The sequence below is a fragment of the Megascapheus bottae genome, chromosome 26, assembly GCF_031878675.1.
Source record: "Megascapheus bottae isolate mThoBot1 chromosome 26, mThoBot2.hap1, whole genome shotgun sequence".
In the NCBI taxonomy this organism is placed as follows: Eukaryota; Metazoa; Chordata; class Mammalia; order Rodentia; family Geomyidae; genus Megascapheus; species Megascapheus bottae.
In genome coordinates this window covers 11,717,800-11,740,829 of record NC_143534.1, presented here as the reverse complement: position 1 = coordinate 11,740,829, position 23,030 = coordinate 11,717,800, and the positions used below count along the sequence as shown (strand labels likewise).

The 23,030-nt window shown below is 40.6% G+C and overlaps 1 protein-coding gene across 1 annotated transcript in view; it reads left to right on the top strand.

Annotated features, from left to right (window-relative positions):
- The window catches only part of Itga8 (integrin subunit alpha 8), a 121,141-nt gene that overhangs the window by 47,603 nt on the left and 50,508 nt on the right, over positions 1-23,030 (top strand). The window contains exons 14-17 of the mRNA XM_090318951.1: positions 14,836-14,881; positions 17,281-17,388; positions 22,073-22,128; positions 22,650-22,804. Coding sequence (XP_090175077.1) covers positions 14,836-14,881; positions 17,281-17,388; positions 22,073-22,128; positions 22,650-22,804 — 365 coding nt within the window. The remainder of the gene's footprint in view (positions 1-14,835; positions 14,882-17,280; positions 17,389-22,072; positions 22,129-22,649; positions 22,805-23,030) is intronic.

Sequence of the window (23,030 nt, the reverse complement as noted above, 5' to 3'; positions counted from 1 at the left end):
TGAGTTTGTCTTAAAGGATCTGGTTTAATAATCAGAGTTGTTTTAGCAGAAAACATTAGACTTCTTGGTTTTAGGGGCCACTTTTCACTTTTATGTTGGTTATTTTAAGACCGTTTCAAGAAATGCTTAGAAGTCATTTATAGTTAACCACCAGTTGTGACTATTTTTTTCTAACAGCCTTGTCTCTTTCTACTAGCTCCTCCTTAATTGAGAATTTTCCACATGTAGTTTTCTCTGGGGTGGGGCAGCAGTCCAATAAGCTGACTGCCTAAATATACATCATTAATTTTGAGCCTCTGGCTTTCTCTTCTCCTCTGAGATCATGCAAAAGATATAAGGCATTTAACACACTTACTTGCCTACATTGGTCATAAACCTTTCACAGCACTGACATGGATCTTATACTGGACTCAAAGAGGATTTAGTATTACATTATATTGCATTATACAAAAATACATCTTATTAATACTATACTACCAGTGTTAGTATTATATTGTATACGAATGTTTTCTACCTGTGCCAATTTTAAGAGCATTTAGTTAAATTTATTTTCTTAAGACAAATTATATTAGTCATTGATAGTTGGTAAGGAGTAGAAGGAGGGAGAGAAAGGGGGTCTCTTGCATAATACATTCTCATTTTTACTCCTTCAAAAATCTAGGTCCCATTTAGATGCTGGTGGCTCATGCCTGTAAACTAGCTACTCAGAAAGCTGAGATCTGAGAATTGCAGTTTGAAGCTGGCCTGGGCAGAAAAGTCCCTGTGAGACTCTTACCTCCCATTAACCACTCAAAAACTAGAAGTGGCACAGTGACTCAAGAGACACAATGTTAGCTTTGAGCATAAAGAGGCTCAGGGACAGTTCAACGCCCCCTCCCCCCTCAGGCTCTGAGTTCAAACCCCACAATTGACAAATAAAAAAAGAATCTACATCCCTTGTGTTATCCCTACCGAAAATATGTCAGAGTGATTAATGAAATTCCAAGCCACAGTAGATAAAGAGTTCATGTATTAAGTCATGGCTATTCACAACAGTTGCTACAGATTTCCTTTCTCCACCCGTAGTATCAGGAAGTAAAGGATGTTGTCTATCAAGTAGCAAATCCATCACACGACACAGGACTAAAGGAGATAACATGAGAACTATTATTTTTCTCTCAAGGAATAATTCTTCCAGAAAGAGGACAACGACAGCCACAAAAATGACATAGGGCAGGACACACACAGTAAACCAAGTGCTGTTGCAGCAAACAGCACCTCTAATTGCATCTCCAGGTGCTTCTGTGGCTGCTGTGCATCTACCACAACCTGTGTTTTAGGGAAACAAGTTTTTGGAGCAGTGGTTCTGGAAGTTAGCTGACGTTCCATGCACCTGTAGAGTTTGTTCATAAAGGCCGAAGGAATGCCTGGCATCCTTTGGATACTTTGATTTACTAACTCTGGGATAAGTCTCAGGGATTTGAGTTCACCCAACTTTTTACTTTGAGAGACTCTGTTCCTGAGTCTTTGAAGGCTCTGCTCCTGTGCCTAAAGTAGCCAGGTGTAAATTTGTCTTATTTGGCCAGAATCTATTATCAAAGATCTCCCATTTTATTTGTTATTTATGGGTTGTTATCATATGAAGTGTAGGCATACCCCAGACTAAATGGACTTTTCTGGGGAAAATTAAAGTCACATTGAAAAATATCTAGTTGTTTGTGTACTGTTTCCAATTTTTTTTTGCCAGTCCTGGGCTTGGGCTCAGGGCCTGAGCACAGTACCCGGATTTTCTCAAGGCTAGGGCTCCACCACTTGAGCCACAGCACCACTTCTGGCTTTTTGCTACGTATGTGGTACCGAGGAATCGAACCCAGGTCTTCGTGCATGCTAGGCAAGCACTCTACCACTAGGCCAAACTCCCAGCCTCTGTTTCCAATTTCTAAAAGCCACTTGTATGTTTAAAAAGATGCTTCAGAATAAATGTAATGCTCCAGAATGTACATATACCCTTTGTTACCCTCACACACTTAAAGAGACCGTACACAATTCATCCAAGTCCTAAGTCTTTGTGGAGGTGAATTGGGTAGGCTCCCGGGCAAGAGGTAACATTTCCCAAGAAAGCACGGGCTGTCTTCTGCATTGTATGAGTGTCCTAACATGCATCCATTCTGACTATCCTGGAAAGAAAAATGGAACAAAGTAGCCCTAAGGAAAAAAAATAAGAATCACAGTAAAAAATATGGACAAGCAAATGGAGGGATAGCAGTACTTTTAAAATGCAGTATTAAACATGATCTTAAAGTTGTTTGGCATCATTATGGGCTTTCTCACTCGGCTTCAACGTCTGCAAAATAAAAGGAGAACACTTATTCAGAGCACCAAAAAGTATTAGCCATTAATATCTACCATGACTAAGTACTGTGCTGGGGATTCAGGCCACGAGGATAAACAACGTTCTTACAGTGTAGGTAAGAAAGGCAGTTAACACAAATCATTCCAGCAAAGAGCAGACATGATTTTCCCAGCTGAACAGAGTTTGCTCTGGAGCGTATAGCGAGGACCTCTATGTAAACCTCATATGATGAAGTAGCAGAGTGCCCAGAAGCAGAGGAAGACAGAGGAATGAGCAAGCAGAATAGCCCAGAGATAGTGAGAACACGCAGCCTTCAAGAACAGCAGAGGCCTTTGGAACCCCTGGCATATCCACAGAGTGAGAGCCTGGAGAGAGGAGCTGAAGCTAGCAGGAGATGCTATGCTTGGTTTGGACTCTGTCATAAGGGGAATGAGGAGGCACTTTGGAGGTTTCACTCTGCTTTGGTGCAGAGAACCGGTAGGTTAAGAGCCTGTTGGTGCAAAGAGGAGAATGACCTAGACACAGATATGAGGCCACACAGATATGAGGAAATGTGAGTGGGTGGGATCAGCAAGACTCGGTGAGTGTGGCATGCAGAGGTTGCTGAAGGACTTTTGAATGACCTCTAGTTTTCTGGCTTTGTTGAATACCATTTATTAAAATAGAAAATATTGGAAAGGAAGAACAGAACTATAGGAAATGATGCTTTGGGTTTTATTCTTTATAGCACTGAGTCTGAATAGCTTTTCCCATTGGTAGGTGATGCAGAATAGTGGGGAGTTAAATGCTGTAAGTAATAAAAGGCACGGGAAACCTGGGCTCAGCCAGGGCTCCAGATCCGGAGGGGTGGGCACTGAGATGGTGGCTGTGACCAGTGCCAGCCTGAAGACTGACTGAGATGAAGCCAGGTTTCCCTGCAGCTTGCTGAAAGGCTTTATGCTCTGTATCCATCTCTCAGGCTTGCCAAGACAGGAAAGGCAGACTTCACAGTAGACTGACAGATCATTCTTTTTTTCTACTTTGGCTATTTTCTTGGCTTTCTCTAGGAAATCCATAGGACATAAGAATTTTCCATGTCATGAAATACTTAGGTCTTGAAAATCCAAATCCTTTTTTTAATAGAATAATTTAACACTTGAAAAAAATTAACAAGTCACTGAATCTTATGAATTTAAAAAAATTTACAAGGAAAATAGTGTTGGTCTTTAGAAATTTTATAATCATTTGGTCTTAATTAAATGCTTTACCAGAAGAAAATACACAGGCTCTGAAGTTCCATCTACAGGCACCTCGATTTCTCCTGATTACTTCCAGAACTTGAGCAAATTCAGGGCTTCTGCAAATGACACACAGGTCACAACCAGGCAAGAGGTTGGACTCCTTCTCCAAAAGGGGCCAAGGCCCATTGTAAAATCTACACTCACGCATGCCTACCCTCAATAGCCCTGTTATGGCTTTTCTATTTTAAGGAGATCAGAAACACCAACTCTGACCCTCTTTACTTCATCTATTGGGTCATTTACAGAACTTTAGAGAGAGAGAGAGAAAAGAGAGAAATAGACTTGAAATTCTGAAATGCAACTACTGGAGAATCTTTCCTAGTTAGAACACACCTGGCAAACGGCGCTAGCCAGCCATGGTGGCTGTTGAGGAGATGGTGGAATGGGTGTTCTCATTCTTGAGAAGTACCTTCCCGCTCATTGTAGGTGACAAAAGGCTTAGCCGTTGTATCGAAAATAGGGAGCTGGTGCTGGCAGCTCATGCCTGTAATCCTAGCTACTCAGGCAAGATCTGAGGATGGAAGTTCAAGCAGGAATGTTCAATACATTCCTTATTTCTAATTAACCAGCAAAAAAGAGGACATGGTGCTCCAGTGTGGTAGGGTGCCATCCTTGAGCAAATAAGCTAAGTGCGATCACCCAGGCCCTGAGTTCGAGCCTTAGTACCACAGACCCACTCTTTGATGTGCAAGTTGTGAAATCTGCGCCCTTGTTCTCCTTTGGAGATAGCAGCAGGCATCTGAGTGTGCCCTGCACAGCCTGACTGCTTTGCACACACAGGAAGAGTAGGACTGGTCGTGATGTTTTGTATTTCCCTAGCGTGTATTACAGCTGTCCTTTCTCCCAACTGGATTGGGGCAATGTTCTATCAGTACCTTAACTAAAGTCATGGAATTGTAAAAAAGAAAAAGAAAAAAAGAAGTCATTTTTTCTGTGTTTGTTCATTGTCCCATGATCTGTTCTGTAAGTTACAGGTGTTCTGAATTTGAGCAAGACCAATCTTCCTGTCTTTTTGAGGAAGGAATGTGAGCAAAGAGCAGGCAATGGGGTCAATTGTATTAACATTTTGCAATTACAGCCACTATAGCTACAGATAATGATACGGGGTCTATCCAAGCGATTATTTAATACTTTCTATGCACACATATATATATATATGTAATATACATACATACACACATACATATGTAATATACATACACATGTAATACACACAGATATTTACGGATGTGTGTAAATGTGTGAATTGTTATATGTATATGCCTTACATAGCAGAAGTATGTATAGGAAAAGTTTGGATGGCACTCTATTTTTTTTCCATAAATATCAAAACAATAGAAAAATCGCCATATTTCAGTTGGTAGAGAGGCTGTGAACAGGAAAAGCAAATTTTAAAAGGGTTCAAGTTCTGATTCCCTTCCAACACCAATTAGTTTGACACTCAAGGAGTTATTTCTTTGAGCTTCCACTTCTTTTTTGCATGTATGAAGCTAATAATACCTACTTTTCAGAGTTGTTTGCACTTGCCCTTGTAGTTTGGGAACAGATATTTATAAAATCTCGTGACTAGCATAAAATAGGAGAGATCAAATGGGTTGCCATATACAACCCTTCATTCAGAGGTGTGTTAGCAAATGTGTAGCATCCAGCTTTCCAGGGAAGAAGAAAAAGCCCATATGTGTATTATGTGGGGGAAATTTACATAGTGTAAATTTTTTTGCCATCACAATTTCAAGCTGCCACGGACTTCGGGGCAGTAAGATTATGATTATGGAAGGTACAGCGAAGTTGAACCTGACTTAGATATCTGCTACTGCCTGGCCACTAACAAATACACTAACTTCCTATTTCTTCAGTCTAACACTCTCCCAACTGAGCTGTTTCAGCAAGGATACATACCTCCTATTTCTGTGGTGTCTTATGATGGGAATTTTTTTGGCAATCCTGGGTCTTGTGAGCTCAGGGCCTGAGCACTGGGACTTTCTCAAGGCTAGTGCTCTACTACTTGAGCCACAGCACCATTTCTGGCTTTTTCTATGTATGTGGTACCGAGGAATCGAACCCAGGTCTTCATGCTTGGTAGGCAGGCACTCTCCTACTAGGCCAAACTCCCAGCCTGATGGGAAATTTTAAAAATATATTTTTATTATCTTTAAATAGTTATACAAAAGCGTTTTTGCATTCAATGCATCTTGATCCATGTCATCCCTTTCAACATTCTCCCTTACCCATCCTTCCCTCATCTTTTCTCTAGTTTTTAGGTTATAATTGAATTTTTGCCATTTAACAAAGCATACAATGCATCTTGATCTGTGGCATCACCTCAATGGCTTCACTACTCTTCCCTTATATTTCTCAGTTCTGTGGGTTATGCAATGCGTTCTTGCCTGAATTCTCCCCTCTTCCCCCTTTCACTCATCTACCCTCTCCCCTTGGCCCCACCCTCCCCTCTTGCAAGTAACCATTTCCTAGAACTTTTATTGGGCTTTGACTTAGATGGGAGGCTTTTCTATTCCTGTCCAGAAACTTACAGAGATTCAGGTTGTAAATGACTGTTATCTGCAATCATGGAAGACTAAATCCAAAATCAGCTATAGTCATTTTCAGGTCCACTAACAAATGTGCAATCTCTCCTTGTTCAGCCTTCAATCAGAAACCATGACAACCATCTCCTCTTTACAACTACTATCTCTCTTTCCTTTATTATTTTCCTGTAGAAAACTGTGAGAACCTCCATCCAGCTGGCTTCAGCTGTACTCAAGTATCCTGCCTTCCATCCAAAGTTTCATCATTGCTCTTAAATCCAAAGTCTTATCATTCATCTTAAAAGGACAGCCAGAGGGCCAGGAATGTGGGCTACTGGTAGAGTGTTTGCCTGGCATACATGAAGCCTTGGGTTTGATTCCTCAGTACCACATACACAGAAAAAGCCAGACGTAATGCTGTGGCTCACTTTGAGCAAAAGAAGCTCAGGAACAGTGCCCAGGCCCTGAGTTCAAGCCCCAAGAACTGGCAAAGAAGAAAGGACAACCAGAACTTACTTATACCCAGACATGGTCCATAGATAACCTATTCTGAAATAGACTTTATTCTCGAGCAAATTTAAATAATATCCTACTTGAAAAGTAGGCTATTAAAACATTATTATTTATTACTTATGGATGATTATTTTAAAATACTTTACTTCTCATACCATAAAAATTGAACTGCATAGCTATTTCATTTGCATGTCACATGCCAGTTTAAGTTGGAAATGGCGTCTTTGGAAATGTAACTTGAAGTATGAACGGGCTCGTTTCTGAATTGTAGCTCTATCAGTGACTTTGCATTTGATCTTCCTTGTAAATATACGTTAGGGAAATCTTGCAGCCTTGCTATAGTTTCTTTCCATGGGAGACAGCAAGGGTGGGAAATGTGAGAACTGGAATCCACCACCCTCTGACTTAGCACCCCTCCCCCCAATACTTTGTCTATATATCATCTTCAACGTATTTACTGTGCAAAGGGAAAGCCATATTTTAGTGTCATTTGCTTGAGGTATCCCTTCACACATCCTGGCTGTTTTCCCAGGGGTTCACTTCCTATTTCGGAACCCCGGGTCAAATGTCACTTCCTCAGGAAGCCCTCCCTGACTACTGTTGCTCCTCTAAAAAGAGCCACCGCAGAGGGACATTTCACAAGTGTGATGTTTCATCAATGTCTTTCCTCCCCACTGGACTGCAGGACTGGACACTGGGTGAGTTGGAAATTAGCACTGGATTTGCTTTGGCTCGGTGTGGAATCCTGATGCTTAAGGCGGTGGCTGAGATGAAGAACACCTGCCAAATGCTCCGTAAATAAGTTGGGTGAATGGGTCATGGGAACAAATGAACAAGCGAGCAAGCCCACTTCCTCACAACACACATTTCCACGTGTATACGGCCATCTTCCAGCTCCACTTAAAACCAGGAAGCCTGGGCCGGTATTCCTGGGCGGAATGAGGATGAAAATGAGCCTTAGTGCTCCTCCTCTCCCAGGAGCACAGCAGGCTTTGCTTAAGTGGCAGGCATTCTTGGCAAGCATGTCGCCCTGGCTCCTAGCTCAGTCTTGGCTGGACATTTACGTGCCGATTCCTATTCAAACCACCTACTGCCAGAGACTCAGTAGATGGAGAGTGGAAAGAGGCCCCCATAAAAAGGCAGAGGACACATGGCTTCATTCGCCCACTGTGGACTAGCTGTAGCCTTGGGCAGAATTGCACCTGTCAAGCTTAGCTTATCCCACCACAAAAGAAACCTGACCACCAACCCACTGCCATTCGCGATTGTTCTGGAAACAATTTACCAACTCCAAAACTACTCGACAGAGGTCAATTATTCTTTTTTTTTCTGAACCCAACCAGCCAAATGGAGGCAGAGGGATTGAATTAAACTCCCTAAAGCTAATCTCGTTCCTGTCACAGGATGATAGGATTCAGCTCATCCATGCCTACAGTTTCCCATCATTCACCTCGAGGGTGGTGAAAGCAGGAAGATCACAGTTGCAGGTCTAATGACAGGAAAACAAGATGAATGCAGTAGTCCTGGTCTATACCCCAGCTATGTGGCAGCAAGAGGTAAAATGGTTATGGGCTGAGACTCATCCCAGTCAAAAGTGCAAGACTATATGGTAAAAACTAAAAGCAAATAGCGCTGGGAATGCTGGCTCAAAGGGTAAAGCACTTGCCTAGCAAGGTCAAACCCTAGCACTACCATGAGAAGAAGGGAGGGAGGAAGAGAAGGTGAGATTTGCTCAAACTTGCCTTGGATCATAATCCTCTAAACTCGACCATGGTGTAGCTGGCACCTCAAGCATGCCCCACCATGTGTCTGGTTGGCTTTAGAGACAGAATCTTACTTTTTGCCAAGGTGACTTCAAACTTTGATCCTCCTGTATTCTCCTCCCGGCTATATTTCTAATTTCTTACAACCCCAGCCCTATTGAATTAGACCCAACCCAGATGGCTTTGCTTTAAATTTACTATTTCTTGAAGCCAGGTAAAAGCTGTGATACCAGCTCTGAGGAGGCTGAAGCAGAAGAATCTTGAATTGGAGGCCAGCTTGGGTAGATAGCAAATTCCTGTCTGGTCTCCACCCTTTCCCCCTAAATGCAGACACATGCTGAGCTTCTAAAGGTAGGGACGCAACACAGAATTTGAAGGTCAGTTCAACTCAACAACAAACATATAAATCCCATAGGATTTCTATCAGGAATTCGTACATTAACTATCTCACAAGACAGGAAACTTGGAAACTCATTCCTAATAGAAATGACCCTGGTCCTAAAGACACGAAGTTTTCTCCAGGACTTTTAGGAATAGCCTAGATAGTACTCATTCTGTCTGTCTACCAGTGTGGTCATTCTGAGATACAAAAGCAGGATCCTGCAATGGTTGGGCCTCAAACAAGGGTCAGCGGTCACCCTTGCAGCCACAGGATGCTAATAATCCATAGAAAACTATTTTCATAAGGCAGACCTCTCGTTTGATATTTTGTTCTTATTTTTTGTGTGGGTGTTTTTTAAGGCAAACTCTAGTAAATTACAATGCTGCAATCTCATACCATGTCAGGCTCATAAATGTTTTCCTTCAGGGTTCATTTGGAAGCATTTCAGACAAATTGTTAGGGTTATTGCTTTCTGGGAGCAAAAGGAATCACATGCTTTTTTCACACACTCCTTCCTTAACTCATAATCCTCCTTCCAGTAATATTTTTCATCTTGCAATTAAAAAGAAAGCAAGAAAGGCAGCCTCTATTTTTAGAGTAATGCATTTGCCAAACTTTAAGGAGATTTATCTAAATACCTATTTCCCACCGATCTGAGCTGCTTTCCTAGATCCAAATACATAGATTTTTTTTCATAACATACTTGCCCAGATGCTATTGCCAGATGGTTACCCCTCCATCTTTCATCCCCAAATTTTGTACGATGTTGCTATCTATCTCTGCCTCTCTCGTGATCAGCATTGTGACAAAGCTATCAGACCTTGACTCTTCCTTGCCATCCTCTATTTCTATTTGGAACCCTTTGCAAAAATAGAGACTGGGCCGTGATGTACAAATAGGCGGGAACAATGTCAAGATAGGAGCTAGAAGTTGACAGAGGCAGTGTAGAGTCAAGTGCAGACCATATAATGAAAACGCTGGAAAGAGCCAGAAACTGCTCGTGCCTTACTAGAGAAAAAGACTACCCCAGTCCCATCCACACCTACAGGAGAAAAGCTATATCAAGAAGCCAAGGAGACTCCTCCATTGTTTACCAGTAGCTTGATTCCAGTGGTTCATGCCCATAATCTTATCCATTCAGAAGCCCCAGAGCTGGGACATGCAATGAAATTGTGGGTTATCCAGTATTTCACATGCTATGAAAGCAATGGAAGAGAATGAAAGGAAATGGACATAGCAATGAAAGGGAATGGACTGCCGATATAGGAAATATCATGGATGAGATAAATGCACAATGAGTGGAAAAAGCCAGACCCACAGAATGTGTTCTTCATGATTCCATCTCCCTATCATTCCAACCAGATGAACACTCCAAGAGGAGGAATCAGACCTTGACTAAACACCCCATGGGAGATATGTGGGGGGATGGGATTAATGGTTCTATAACTTGGTTGTGGCAGTGGTCATACTGTTGGATGCTACTGTCAAAGACCTTAGATATATATATTAAGAAGAGTGACATTTGCTATAGTAAAATATATATTTATACATTATAAATATATAAACATATGTATATAAGTATATACCATTATTTAGATATTATATAAATATATGCTTATTTATAAATATACAATTCATATTGCTTAATATATTAACATACATTTATACATATATAATGTATTTTAGCAGATATTGATATATAATATTAATGTATTAATATAGAACCCATTCATATAGTATTATATATTTGTTTTATAAAATATTGGGACCGGGAGTTTGGCCTAGTGGTAGAGTGCTTGCCTAGCATGCACGAAGACCCAGGTTCAATTCCTCGGTGCCACATACATAGAAAAAAACCTAGAAGTGGTGCTGAGGCTCAAGTGATAGAGCTCTAGCCTTGAGAAAGTCTAAGGACAGTGCTCAGGCCCTGAGCTCAAGCCCAGGACTGGTAACAAATATACATATATATGTATATATAATGAACATATTTCTATATTTTAAGTTATGATTATGTATCATTTATGTTACAACTACATATACATAAACTAAATAAAATTTTATATTATAAATATATAACTATAGTTCTATATTATATTATAAATGTATTGTTCTAGAGTATGAATTCAGGGACTCCCTCTTGCTCTTTTGCTGGACCACACCATCAGGCATTGCTTCCCACTGGTTATTGTTGAGATAGGGTCTTGCTTCCTATCTAGGCCACCATCTACTAATTTTAGGCTAACGTATCAGCTGTGAACCACTACATCCAGTGATCTTACAAGCCATCCCTCCTGAGCTAGCCTCAAAACACAGTCCTCTTAACCTCAGCCTCCCAAGTAGCTAGGATCACAGGCTCTCCTATTTAAGCCACAGTGCTACTTCCAGCTTTTTCTGAATAGTTTGTTACAGATAAGAGATTCAGGGCTCTTCCTGCCTGGGTTGCCTTCAAACTGTGATCCTTGGATCTCAGCCTTCTTGAGTAATTAGGATTACAGGTATGAGCTACCAGAGCGGGGCAAGGCCTATTACCTTAAAGTAACAAAACATGAATAAGTGTTCATAACAAGTCCCATAGTTCACAAATCCAAGTAGCAGCACAAAATTTTGTTCTTAAGAACAAAATTGTGCAAAAGGTTTTTAAAAAGTACTATTTCTGAATGCGTGTGCACCTCTGTATACTAATATGTCTGTGTGTAAATGCACATTTACACAAACGTGAACATATACATGTATGTGTGAACATCTGGACTATATATAAAATATATGCACACAAAAGCATGTTGCCATGGACTATGTAAATACATGCACACATGCTTACATAGTGTATGTGGAGCTGAGATGGAGACAGAGAAACCACAGAGTGTTTTGTCAAAACCAATTGCATATTTTGGAATGATACACTTGTTAAAAACAAAACCAGTGCCTCATTCCTCCTCCCCTGGAGAGATCTGACAAATGCAGTAAGGTCCCAAGCATAAGGGCTCGAGACTCTGCCAGCAGGCACGATATCAAGATGGTGTCTCAAACACAAACATACTTCTGTGGTAGATAACTGTTTTCTTAGCCCCTGAATAACTGTGGCCACATTCTTATAGGGGAAATTGTGGCCTGTTCTGCCAGTTCTTTTTCCAGAGTAGGAAAATCCCCACCCCGAGGCTCAGGGGTTGCAGTTCCTAAAGGAAAAGTCCTCTTTCTCATTACCACAGGGCGACGGTGCTCATTTTCTCAGCATTGATGGCAGTCTGGTGTGGCAGTGCCTCTATGTCCTTCTGTCTGATCTGGGGAGTGTGTGTGCATGTGTGTGCTCATGTGTGCACGTGCATGCGTGTGTTTCTTCCAGTTTTATTGAATGCTCTTGTAAAAATCCAGCTGAATTAAACTCACTCACTTGTCAAAACAACTGTCACTTCTTCCTGCTCATCTCAGCACAGGAAACCATCACCTATCTTCCTCTTGGCAGTCATTTATGAACCACTCCCACCATTAGCTTTACCCAGTGCCATACCTGATAACGGTGGATGCAAAGATTGTTTCTCCCTTTGTTTAGTTCATCCCACATTATCTTTGAGATCCACACACTCACCGTTTCCTGCCCTGGAAAGGCTTGCTATCATATTTCTTCGCATTTTCCAAAGAGCTGATTCTTAAAATTCATCTGTTATTTACACAAGGTCTAATCTTTGGATATGAATGCTTTGCCTTACTTAGAGCCAAGAACAAAGCACATAGCCAGCTCTGGTATCCAGTTTGCACAACTGTGCCATTAGGTCAATGGACAGGGATTTAGTACAGGGACACCTGTGTCACATTTAACTGAATATGGTCTCTATGGCTATACAACAAAGAGAGTGTGTGTTTCTGCCCATCAGATGCTCTTGTGCTCATGTTATAGGAACAAATACACTGACATAGTGGAAGAGAGAAATGTAGCAAAAAAAAATGGAGATAACAGAAAGTGTTGTCATTCTGATCCAATTTATCACTATAAGTTTTGTTTTGTTTTTTTAAATGGTGGACTTAGAAACTTTGACCTCAAGGGATAGAGGCATGGCTCAAGTATCATGCTGCATGCCTAGCAAGCAGGAAGCCCTGAGTTCAAACCCCACTATAGAAAGAGAGAGAGGGAGGGAGGAAAGAAAAAGGAAGAGAGGAGAAAGAGAAAATGAAGAGAAAAAGAAAAGAAGCTAAAGAGAAAAAAGAAGCTAGCATCCAACTTTAAAGATATAAGACTTTAAACATTTTATTTATGAGCCACAGTTGGCCAAGCTGTAGCCCTTCTCTTAATGTGTTTTCTATTTCCTACAGAGCTCTTGGATGAGCCGTGTCTGACTTACTTGAACATTAGCATAACATCCTTTAAACACAGGACAAAACCCATTGTTACAATGCAAGTCTGTGTCTTTAAAACCTAAGATACCTCACTTAGAGTTTTGATCCTAAAAAGGTCTAAGTCTATTTTTAAACAAAAACACTGTCAAGAATAATGTCTTTGGGTGAATTGGCCAAAGCAGACATGAAGACAAGGATTAGTAAACCCGTCTATTTAAGAAACAATCCTGAGAAGTAATGGCAATCAAGTGAGGAAGACACGGAAAAGAAGGCTAATAAAGACTATTATCAATCTGTGCAGCTTTCTAATAAGAAACTTCCTACCTTCTTGTTAGGAACCAAAGTAAATCACTTCAAAAGAATTTTGGCATAGAGAAAGTTCTATGCTTGCTATGTATTATTGCTGTCACTCTTTATGATCCTTAGAAATATGTCCATTATTTCATATACTACTGATTGCTTTACCAATAGTATTTATTCAAGATCCACAAAGAGCAAATGACTGAGCCTGGTAACAGTGGTTCACACCTAGAATCCTAGCTAGTCAGGAAGGTAGGAACTAGAAGACCACAGGGTGAAGCCAGCCTAGCCAGACAAATCTGAGAGTCTCTTATCTCCAATTAACCAGCAAAAAAAAGTGGTAGAATACAGTTGTGAACAGAAAAGCTGAGTGGGAACTTGAGGCCTTGAGTTCAAGCCCCAGTACGGGCAGGAAACAAATCAAAGTTACTGTGTCCATATGACACCTAGTAGTGGTAATAATCCTTGCCTCATTGGATCGCTGCCCATGAGAGAGTCCACAAGTGAATTTTGTATGTGGACTCGAGTCCTAGCCCCCAGCATCTCAAGATATGCATGCCAATATTCAAGAACCTGAGTAGAATTCTAACCACTTCTGGTCTGAAACATTTTTGGATAAAGGGTACTCAATCTATACTAAGTTTGCAGCCATCAATTGTATGGACAGCAAAGAGAAAAATAAGAAAAGCAAAGCGCATCTTTCTTAGGACATTTTGGAAAGAACATAGTTGATACAGCTAAGTCAATAGAATATGTGAATGAAGCCCTTCTCCAGGTAGAGAGGCAATCATGTAAGCAATGCTCAAGAAACTCATCAGAGCTGCATTCTCCCCATTGTCTTAAGGTGCCCATCCTGAGGAAAACAGGAAAAGCTATGTATGCAATGTATGCACCAAGCTCCCTGTAGCCATTATCCTTATTATTGTATTCATTCTCTTATTACTCTCTCATGGGCAGTGATCCAATGAGGCAAGGAGTATTCATTTATAGACTCCTTCATGCACATAGGCCAAAGATGGTTTTATAAACGGTTTGAACTAATTCTGTGCATGAAATAGTCTGAAGTTTTCTACTTGTACTTGATAGTGCTTATGTTTTCATGTTTTGGAGCATTTCAGAATTCATATTTAGAGACTTAGGATAGCCATCATGTAAATCAGCTTTATAAAAATTGTGCATGGGGAGTTTGGCCTAGTAGTAGAGTGCTTGTCTAGCATGCACAAAGCTCTGGGTTCAATTCCTCAGTAACAGATACACTGAAAAGAGCCAGAAGTGGTGCTGTGGCTCAAGTGGTAGAGCGCTGGCCTTGAGGAAAGCCCAAGGACAGTGCCCAGGCCCTGACTTCAAGCCCCAAGACTGGCAAAAAAATTATGCATGGCTTTTGTGATTTGTTTTGCCTTTTCTTTTTTAGATTTACTTGTGGGTGCATTTGGCACAGCAAAAGTAGCAGTTTACAGGTATGTGTTTGGCGGAGTGCACACATTCTTCTAACGGTCTTAAATGCCTTTACTTTTTGTTGTTCAGTTTACCTTTGAGAGCACATTCCAACTACTTATTCTGGAGAGTGTTTATGTGCTCTTTTCAAAGTTCAGGTATATTATTGCCCTTTGTTTCTATTCCTAATCTTTCTTTCATTCCTCTCTATTTTTTTAATCTTAAAACATTATGAGTTCAGGGGCAGGAGGGGGAATGAAAGGAGGGAAAAAAGGGGTGGCATTGCCCAGGAAACATTGGTTTCATTTCCTGACTTGTACAATTACAACCCCTTTGTACAACTCCTTAATAATAACAGAAAAAAATAAAAAAACAACTTTATGGACTAACATACAACCTCTCCTAGTGGGATGTTAAATATGACATAAAATTCAGAAAATCATAAAAAGGCCTTTCTTGTAGATGCTACTGCATTTGCATTCTTTGCGCTCTGGGAATGATTTGGACATGCACTGATACAGGGGAGCAATGTGACAATTTCCCCTGGCCTCCATGACCTAATGTGTACAAGTGGGAGTGTCACCAAAGGCCAGAGGAGCTCCAGCTTTGCAAAAAAAAAAGTCAGGTGAGACCATAAGGTCCGGAGTTCCAGCCCCATACTTGCATTAAAAAAAAACTGAATAAATAAAAATAGAATCAAGTATGGATGTTAAGTAAGAAAATGGAATGGCAATCTCCAGAAGTGAATGTGGAGGAGCAGTTCAAATGCAATTAGACATGGATTTGAAGCCTGGCCATTCCATTCATTTGGCCTTGGGGTACAACACTCAGAACCCTATGGCTCCAGCTACTCCACTCAGAATTCACCACGGCCTGCACCAGTGCTTATTTTCCCTGAGCTACAGCCAGCCTGTGGCTGGGCACCCACACCTAAATGCAGGGCTATTTCTTCCAGACATGGAACTCGTGATCTGGACAACTCTGGCTGGAGGATGTCAATTGCCTAGGCCAGGACATTCTTATTCAGCCCCTCTCCTTTGCTCCCCTCTTCCACCCATTAGAACTTCCAGCCTACTCCACTTACTCTCCTTTTTCCCATAAATCTGTGCCAGGATAAATCTCTTGCATGCCTAATCTTATTGTATTGCCTGCTTTTCCAGCAACTGAAACACAATATTGAAAATAGTATAATACAGAACAGATAAATACATATAAAAGAGCTTAGGAAAATTCCCAGCAGGCCCCATGTGGTAATCATGAAGCTCTGAACTAGTGCCCTAAACAACACTGTGCCCCAAGACAACCCTCCCTTCTGTAGTCCAGAAGAATGTATTTCCAACATGGCATTGTTGAGTAAAGAAATCTAGAGACTTTCACTCCCAGTTGTTGTGTCTTCTAATCAAGCTTGAACAATGGTTTCACCTTTCCCTTCTGGTTTAGTCTCTTGATTTGTTATCTGTGCCTGGTTGGCTGACATGGCCTTTTCTTTCTATTGGTTTCTCACCTCAAACTTAGCTTTCAAGTAGACTCACTTAGAAAATGTGTTTGAATTTCAGGCACCAGTGGCTACTCAGAAGCCTAAGATAAGAGAAACACAGTTCAAAGCCAACCCAAGAAAAATAGTCCATGAGATTATAACCAAGTAATCTCCAAAAAGCTGGAAGGAACGCTGTGGTTCAGAATGCCAGACTTAAGCAAAAAAGCTAAGGGTCAACACCCAGGCCCTGAGTTCAAGCTGTACTCCTGGCACCAATAAACAAACAAACAAATAAATTCTAACACAAGGCCCTTACCAGAGAGACTTTCTAGATCAGTTAGTCCATAGTGGAGTCTGCACATAGTACTTTTTGAAAGCTCCTTCCTCCAATAATTACCTTATACAGTCAGATTGAACAACCACCGTGCAGAGTATAATATAGAATTATTCTATCCCTCCATTCTCATGTGTTGCACTAAATCTGCAACGTTTGGCCAAAATGAGAACATTCATCATCGTTGTCGTGATTATAGTCATTATCAACAAGCCAACAAAACATTGTAAAATTCAAGCACTTACTGCAAGTGGCTGGAGAATGACTATTTTCCTTGGAGCATGGTGACAGACCTTCTTAGACCTTGTAGAGCCGTGCTGAACAGAAATGTGGTCACAGTACTGAGAGTCTCCGTGAAGAAAGCAGGCTGTGGAGATGCTTGGGCCTGATGGACCCACAGCATCTTTCTCCAGGACTCTCATGCTATGCTATGTGCCTAGGGGGATTACTTGATGATGCCACCCGTTTTTTTCCCTGCAGGAAGCAGAATTCTTGGCACAGGGCAGGGGATGTTGGTGGCGGGCAGTGGAAGCACTGTTCCTCCTTCTGTGACATGAGCCTGTGTCGATGGCTCATGGAATGTATTCAGACTCCATGTTTTCTCTCTGCAGAGCCAGACCTGTGGTAACTGTAGATGCCCAACTTCTGCTGAACCCAATGATTATCAATCTTGAAAATAAAACTTGCCAGATTCCAGAAGTGTTGATGCCTGTGGCCTGGTGAGTTAGCTGCTTGCTTCTCAAACGAGTGTGGATTCAAACTAATGTGGATTCAAATCACTTGAGGATCTACCCCAACCCAAATGCAGTGTTGGTGCAGTAAGTCTAGGGCATATCTAGGAGAGGCTTCATGGGGGTGCTGATAGTTCTGGTCTGTGAAGCAAGTTTTAGCAGCTAGAATTAGAAATTAGAATTTGGTGCTATTCTCTGTCTTAAATATGCATCATACAAACGCTGGCTCTTCGATCGGCAATGAAAAGCATATGAATACTTGGGAAAATTCCCAGGAAATCACATCTTAGACATCTCTTCCTTCTTTCTAATTAACAATATCTTTATTAAACAGAAGGGTTCCCGTTACATAAAGTCAGGCAGAGTACGTTTCCTTTTGGACAATGTCACTCCTTCCCTCACTTTCTCCCAGTTTTTCTGCTCCCACCCCACCCACAATTTGTATAGTTCATTTTCAGCATTGTGTCTGGTGAGTATCACTGTTTCATTTATGTGAACCCTCTTATACTCGCAAAGACATATATTAAAATAAATGTTAACCAAACAAAGTATAACAACCTACCTTGACTCTCCCTCACGTATATTTTGGGTACCACTTTTCAGACATACAATATACCAAGCTTGAGTTAAATTATTCCACCTTTTTTTTATGGGAAAGCATGTTAATTTTTTTTGACTTTCTTTTTTTTATTGTAATTAGTAAAAGGGTTACATTGTGAAAGGGTATCAATGTATGTGAATTATTCCACCTTTTATGCTGAAAATAGATGTAGTTTTAACATTTAGCATACACAACCAGACCAGAGGTGAACAGTATAAAACTAGAGATTTGTTTGTTCCCTGAAATTTTGTGGCCAGGACCTCTTCGCAGTAGAAGTCACTGGGCCTAGCCAGGAGCTGGTGCGTGTAATCCTAGTTATTCAGGAGGCTGAGATCTGGCAATCACAGTTCAAAGCCAGCCCAGGCAGCAAATTCACCATGAGACTCTTTTTTCCAACTAAGTACTCCAAAACAGGAATTGGCACTGTGGCTCAAGTGACAGAGCACTAGCCTGGAGCAAAAGTGCTCAGGGACAGTGCCCAGGCCCTGAGTTCAAGCCCTATCACTGACAAAATCAAAAAGAAAGAAGGAGAAAAAAAGTAAATCGTGGGATCTTTGCCTGGACCACAGGAGGAGATGGCTACTCCATCTTTTAGGAATGTTCCCTCCAACTCTTAATAGTCTCCTGAACAGACAAAATGGAGTTTGATTGTAATTTATCCCAGAAACAGAAAAACCACCACCTATTTCACACTGTGTAGGTGCTGTGAGGGTCAGAAGCCATTATTATCTCTTGATGTTATTGAGACCTTCCCCTCTGGAAACCCAGCAAACTCTGTGATAGTTAAGATTTGCTCTCCTCTTCCAGGAGCCCCATGCTTAATTCAGGCAATATGCTGACTGTCTATAAGAGCCAACGTGTAGAACAGAACCAGCCTGAACCCAAAGAAGTGCTTTCTAACCCACGCTAGTGTGTGGCTCATGGCCTTTTGACAGGAGTTCACAGACAGGCTATATTTGGGAGAATGGAAGGTGGTTAATGCCAGGGCCCTGAAGAATTCTTTGAAAAGCATCCTGTTGTGGAGAGCTCCCAGTAGGGGAAGGGATACCTTCTCCTTGAAGTGCTTTTGAAAGTACTTGGGAAATGCCCTGAGCACAGTTTAAAAGAGTTTAAAACCATAAAAGAGTATAATGAAAACCTGACCTGGGAAAATACGTGAAAGAGCCAGCATTTTCCCTTACCCTGGCAGCATAAAATGAACATGAAATGAGCTGTGAGTGCTACTTGAGCATGAATATTAAAACTTTACTACTCCCCTCAAGTAAAGCTCTGTTCACACTTTCATAACTCCCTAGATTGTTGGACTGAATTCTTTTAAGCACTGGTGGTACGTTCTGGTTTTGAATGTGTTTGTTTTGAACTGGAGAGATTTTTCTAAGGATTTCTAGTTTGATGGATATTTTTATAAGATTAAAATACTTTCAGAAGGGACAAAGGGAGCCAAGCGTGGTGGTACAGGCCTATACCCAGCTACTCAGGAGGTGGAGACAAAAGAAAGTCTGAAGCCCAACCAGGACAAAGTTAGCATAGGAACAATAACTAAAGAAAATAAAAGGATGAGAAGGGGGATAACTCAAGTGTGAGAACTTGAATTGAATTCCTACTACCACAGAAAAAGGAGAAAGAAAAAAATTGAAATGGGTCTTTTTGTAACTTCGAAAAAAAGTTTTAATGAAAAAATATCTCTTTTTATGAGTCTTGTTTTTTGGGTTTTTTTTTGTTTGTTTGTTTTTGCCATTCCTGGAGCTGAACTCAGGGCCTGAGTACTATTCATGAGTGTTTTCAAGGCTAGCACTCTACCACTTGAGCCACAGCACCACCCCCAGCTTTTTCTGTGTATGTGGTACCAAGGAATTGAACTCAGGGCTTTGTGCATGCTAGGCAAACACTCTACCACTAGGTTACACTCCAGGACCCTTATGAGTCATTTTTATTATTTCAAATCATATTAGGATAAAATGGAATTTGTTAATGTGGAAAGAAATAAACTACCTTTCTTTATAATTGTTTCTTTAATTCTGTTACCTATATTTCCTACAACACATTTTATTTCAAAGTGTAAAAGCTTTAAATGTTGCCTGAGGGTATTAAAAGATAGAAAAATTCAGGTCCTGGGGCTCATGTTTATATTCTTGGCTATATAGGAGGCTGAGAACTGGTAGGTGGTGACTCAAAGCCAGGCAGGGAAGAAGGTCTCCAAAATAACCAGCAAAATCCTAGAATGAAAGGCATGATTCAAATGGTAAAGAGCCACTCTAGTTCTGGCTGTTTTGTGAAGCATTTCTTCTTGGATTAGAATAGAGTTCTTGAAAAATCTATGAGGGTACAGTCTTTTCTGCTTTAAACCAGCAAATTTAAGTTGGAGGAGCATGAACAATTATTTGATAAGTTATAGTCATAATGTTAAACTTGTAGAAAAAAGATTGTTAAAGCGATTCAATTATTAATGATATTGAATTAACAGAAGGGAGAACTAAGAAGCACTGATATAGGACATATAATTCATAAACCACGAGTAACTCTTTAACTGACAACATTTCTCAAGTACTCTTTTTTTACAAAGAGAAAACATTTGTTTTTATTCCTTTTCCAAAAGCTGTAATCTTTTTTTGTGTGTGTCAGATAAATTTCTGTAGAGTTTGACAATTTCATTATCAATAGGAATTTATCTTATAAAAACTAAAGAGCTTTATCTATGCTCATATCAACTACATCCAAAATATACAATATAGGGGGGGGAAAGATTCCAATTTGGGAAGGCAGCCTCACCACAAAATTTAAAGATGTGATTAACTGTTCATCTACCTTGAGTAATTCTAATTGAAGCAGAAGGGGTTGGAATTTGCGATTTCTCTGGGGAAGTGATGTAAACACTTGTTACAGCATAGACATCTCAGGAAACGTTGGTTTTAATGGTGGATGGCGGATAATTTACCCTGAAGGGAGACATTGACTGAGGTCACAGAACTAGATGGATCCCAGATGTCACACGTTTTCATGATGTTTGACACAGGAAGCTGACATAGAATTAAAGTATGATTAGGGTTTGTTTTGCTCCTTTGGAATGCCAGAGAAATATGGAAATCATACTATAGCAGTTTATTAGTAAAAACTTCAGGAGTGCCCTAAATCGTACAAAGTATTTTCTTGCATGTTTATTTTCTTAGAAATGTACACAGGCCACATCTTCAGAGATACTGGATGTTGACATTTTTCAGAAGGAAAGACTGCTCAGCAAAGTCTGATAAAAAAAAAAACCACTGGACATTTCTCTCTCCCTCTGTGGCCACAGATCAAGTCCAATTGGCAGGTCATGGTAAAACCAGGACAGATACTTCCATGGACTGTGGTTAAAGTGGGTTCAAATCTACTCAGTGCCTTTCCTATACATCAAGTGTCTCATCGTTGTCCTTTTTTAGATCAGGTATCCTTGTGCTTACCTAGATCAAGACAGTTAATTTTAGCTCTTTAGCTTCTTTTTCTCTCATCCCTCTTCTACCTGATTCCAATCATATCCCTCTTACAGCAAGGTACCACCAAGTTCTAGTTTCTTCTAAGCTGAGTGGATGACTCAAGCTAAGCATAGCAGGTTTTTCTACACTTACTAGGCTTAAATCCAGATTTTCAGCTAGTCTTCCCTACCAGTCAGTCAAGCTAGTCACACAATCTCCCTGTCCTGTGGGAAGCTTCAACCACACAAGTATAAGTAGATCCCTCTGAAGAGCTATGTTCTTGCCAATCAGCAGGCTTTCCCAACACTGTCCCCACTCTGACAGGCTACAGTTTTACTCCATGACATATGGAAGTATTCATGTGTATTTGTTAAACAAAGGCAGCAGGATATAAATGGATGTAACGAATAAGCTAATCTCTGATCATATATTCAAGTAGAATCTCCCAGTGCAATGGTGCTAGGATTATACTCGTGTTGTGACAAAACTGCTGTGTACGTGTACGTGTGTGAATGCAATGAGAGGTACAGACGGAAAAATAATTTATCTGAGACAGAATTTCAAGTTCTGATTCAAAACTTTACTCACCAGTGTATTATTGGCTTTTGTTTTTCTACAGCTTATCTTTAAAAGCTTGTGCGTCTGTCACAGGCCAGAGCCTTTCCAACACAATAGGTGAGCAAGTATGTTTTCGTTTTTACACTTCTATACTAAGAAATCAGAACAGTAAGTGTGGCTCTGCACAGACCAGAGCAAATGAAAGAGCCCTTCCTCAACACCCAGATTCCATAATATGCACCGAGCCCACTACATAAAGATGTTTCCATAAACAAGATTGATAATCTATTAAAAACACACAGTGGTATGGGACAATAACAAGATGTGTTTAAAATTATGAAAACAATTTCAGCCTGGGGTCTTTTCTGATAGTCAGTTTTATGTATTATGTTTGATTCTCAGTATGTAAAAGATATGCCTGATGACAAAGAATTCTTATCAGTGGCACTCGTCAGTAGCCTTACCTACTCAAGAGGCTGAGACCTGAGAATTATGGTTCGAAGCTAGACTGGGCAAGGAAGTACATAAGACTCTTATCTCCAATAAATTACCAAAAAAAAAAAAAAAGCTAGAAGTAGGGCTGTGGCTCAACACAAAGTTTTCTGAATACTTTTATTCTCTGTATTTCCTTCTTTCAGCCCTGACAGCGGAGGTCCAACTGGACTCCCTGAAGCAAAAAGGAGCCATTAAGCGTACACTCTTCCACTACAACCATCAACCCCATCTTGTCTTTCCTCTTGTGATAAAAGGGCAGAGATCCTTCCAATGCCAGGATTTCACTGTTTACCTTCGAGTAAGTGTTTTACAAACCATTTTCCAGGCTCCTGACATTTAAATCCAAATTCCAGCCATCCTTCTCCATGTAGCCATCATATTTGTCTACAGAGATCCTCATCTGTCTATTTTCATTTTCCTAGGAGGAAACTTCATTTGAAGGTTGAATGCTTTCTTCTTGACCCTAACTTGAACTAACCTAGTGATCTACTGCTATTCATTTCTAAGACTTCTTGTCATTTGGG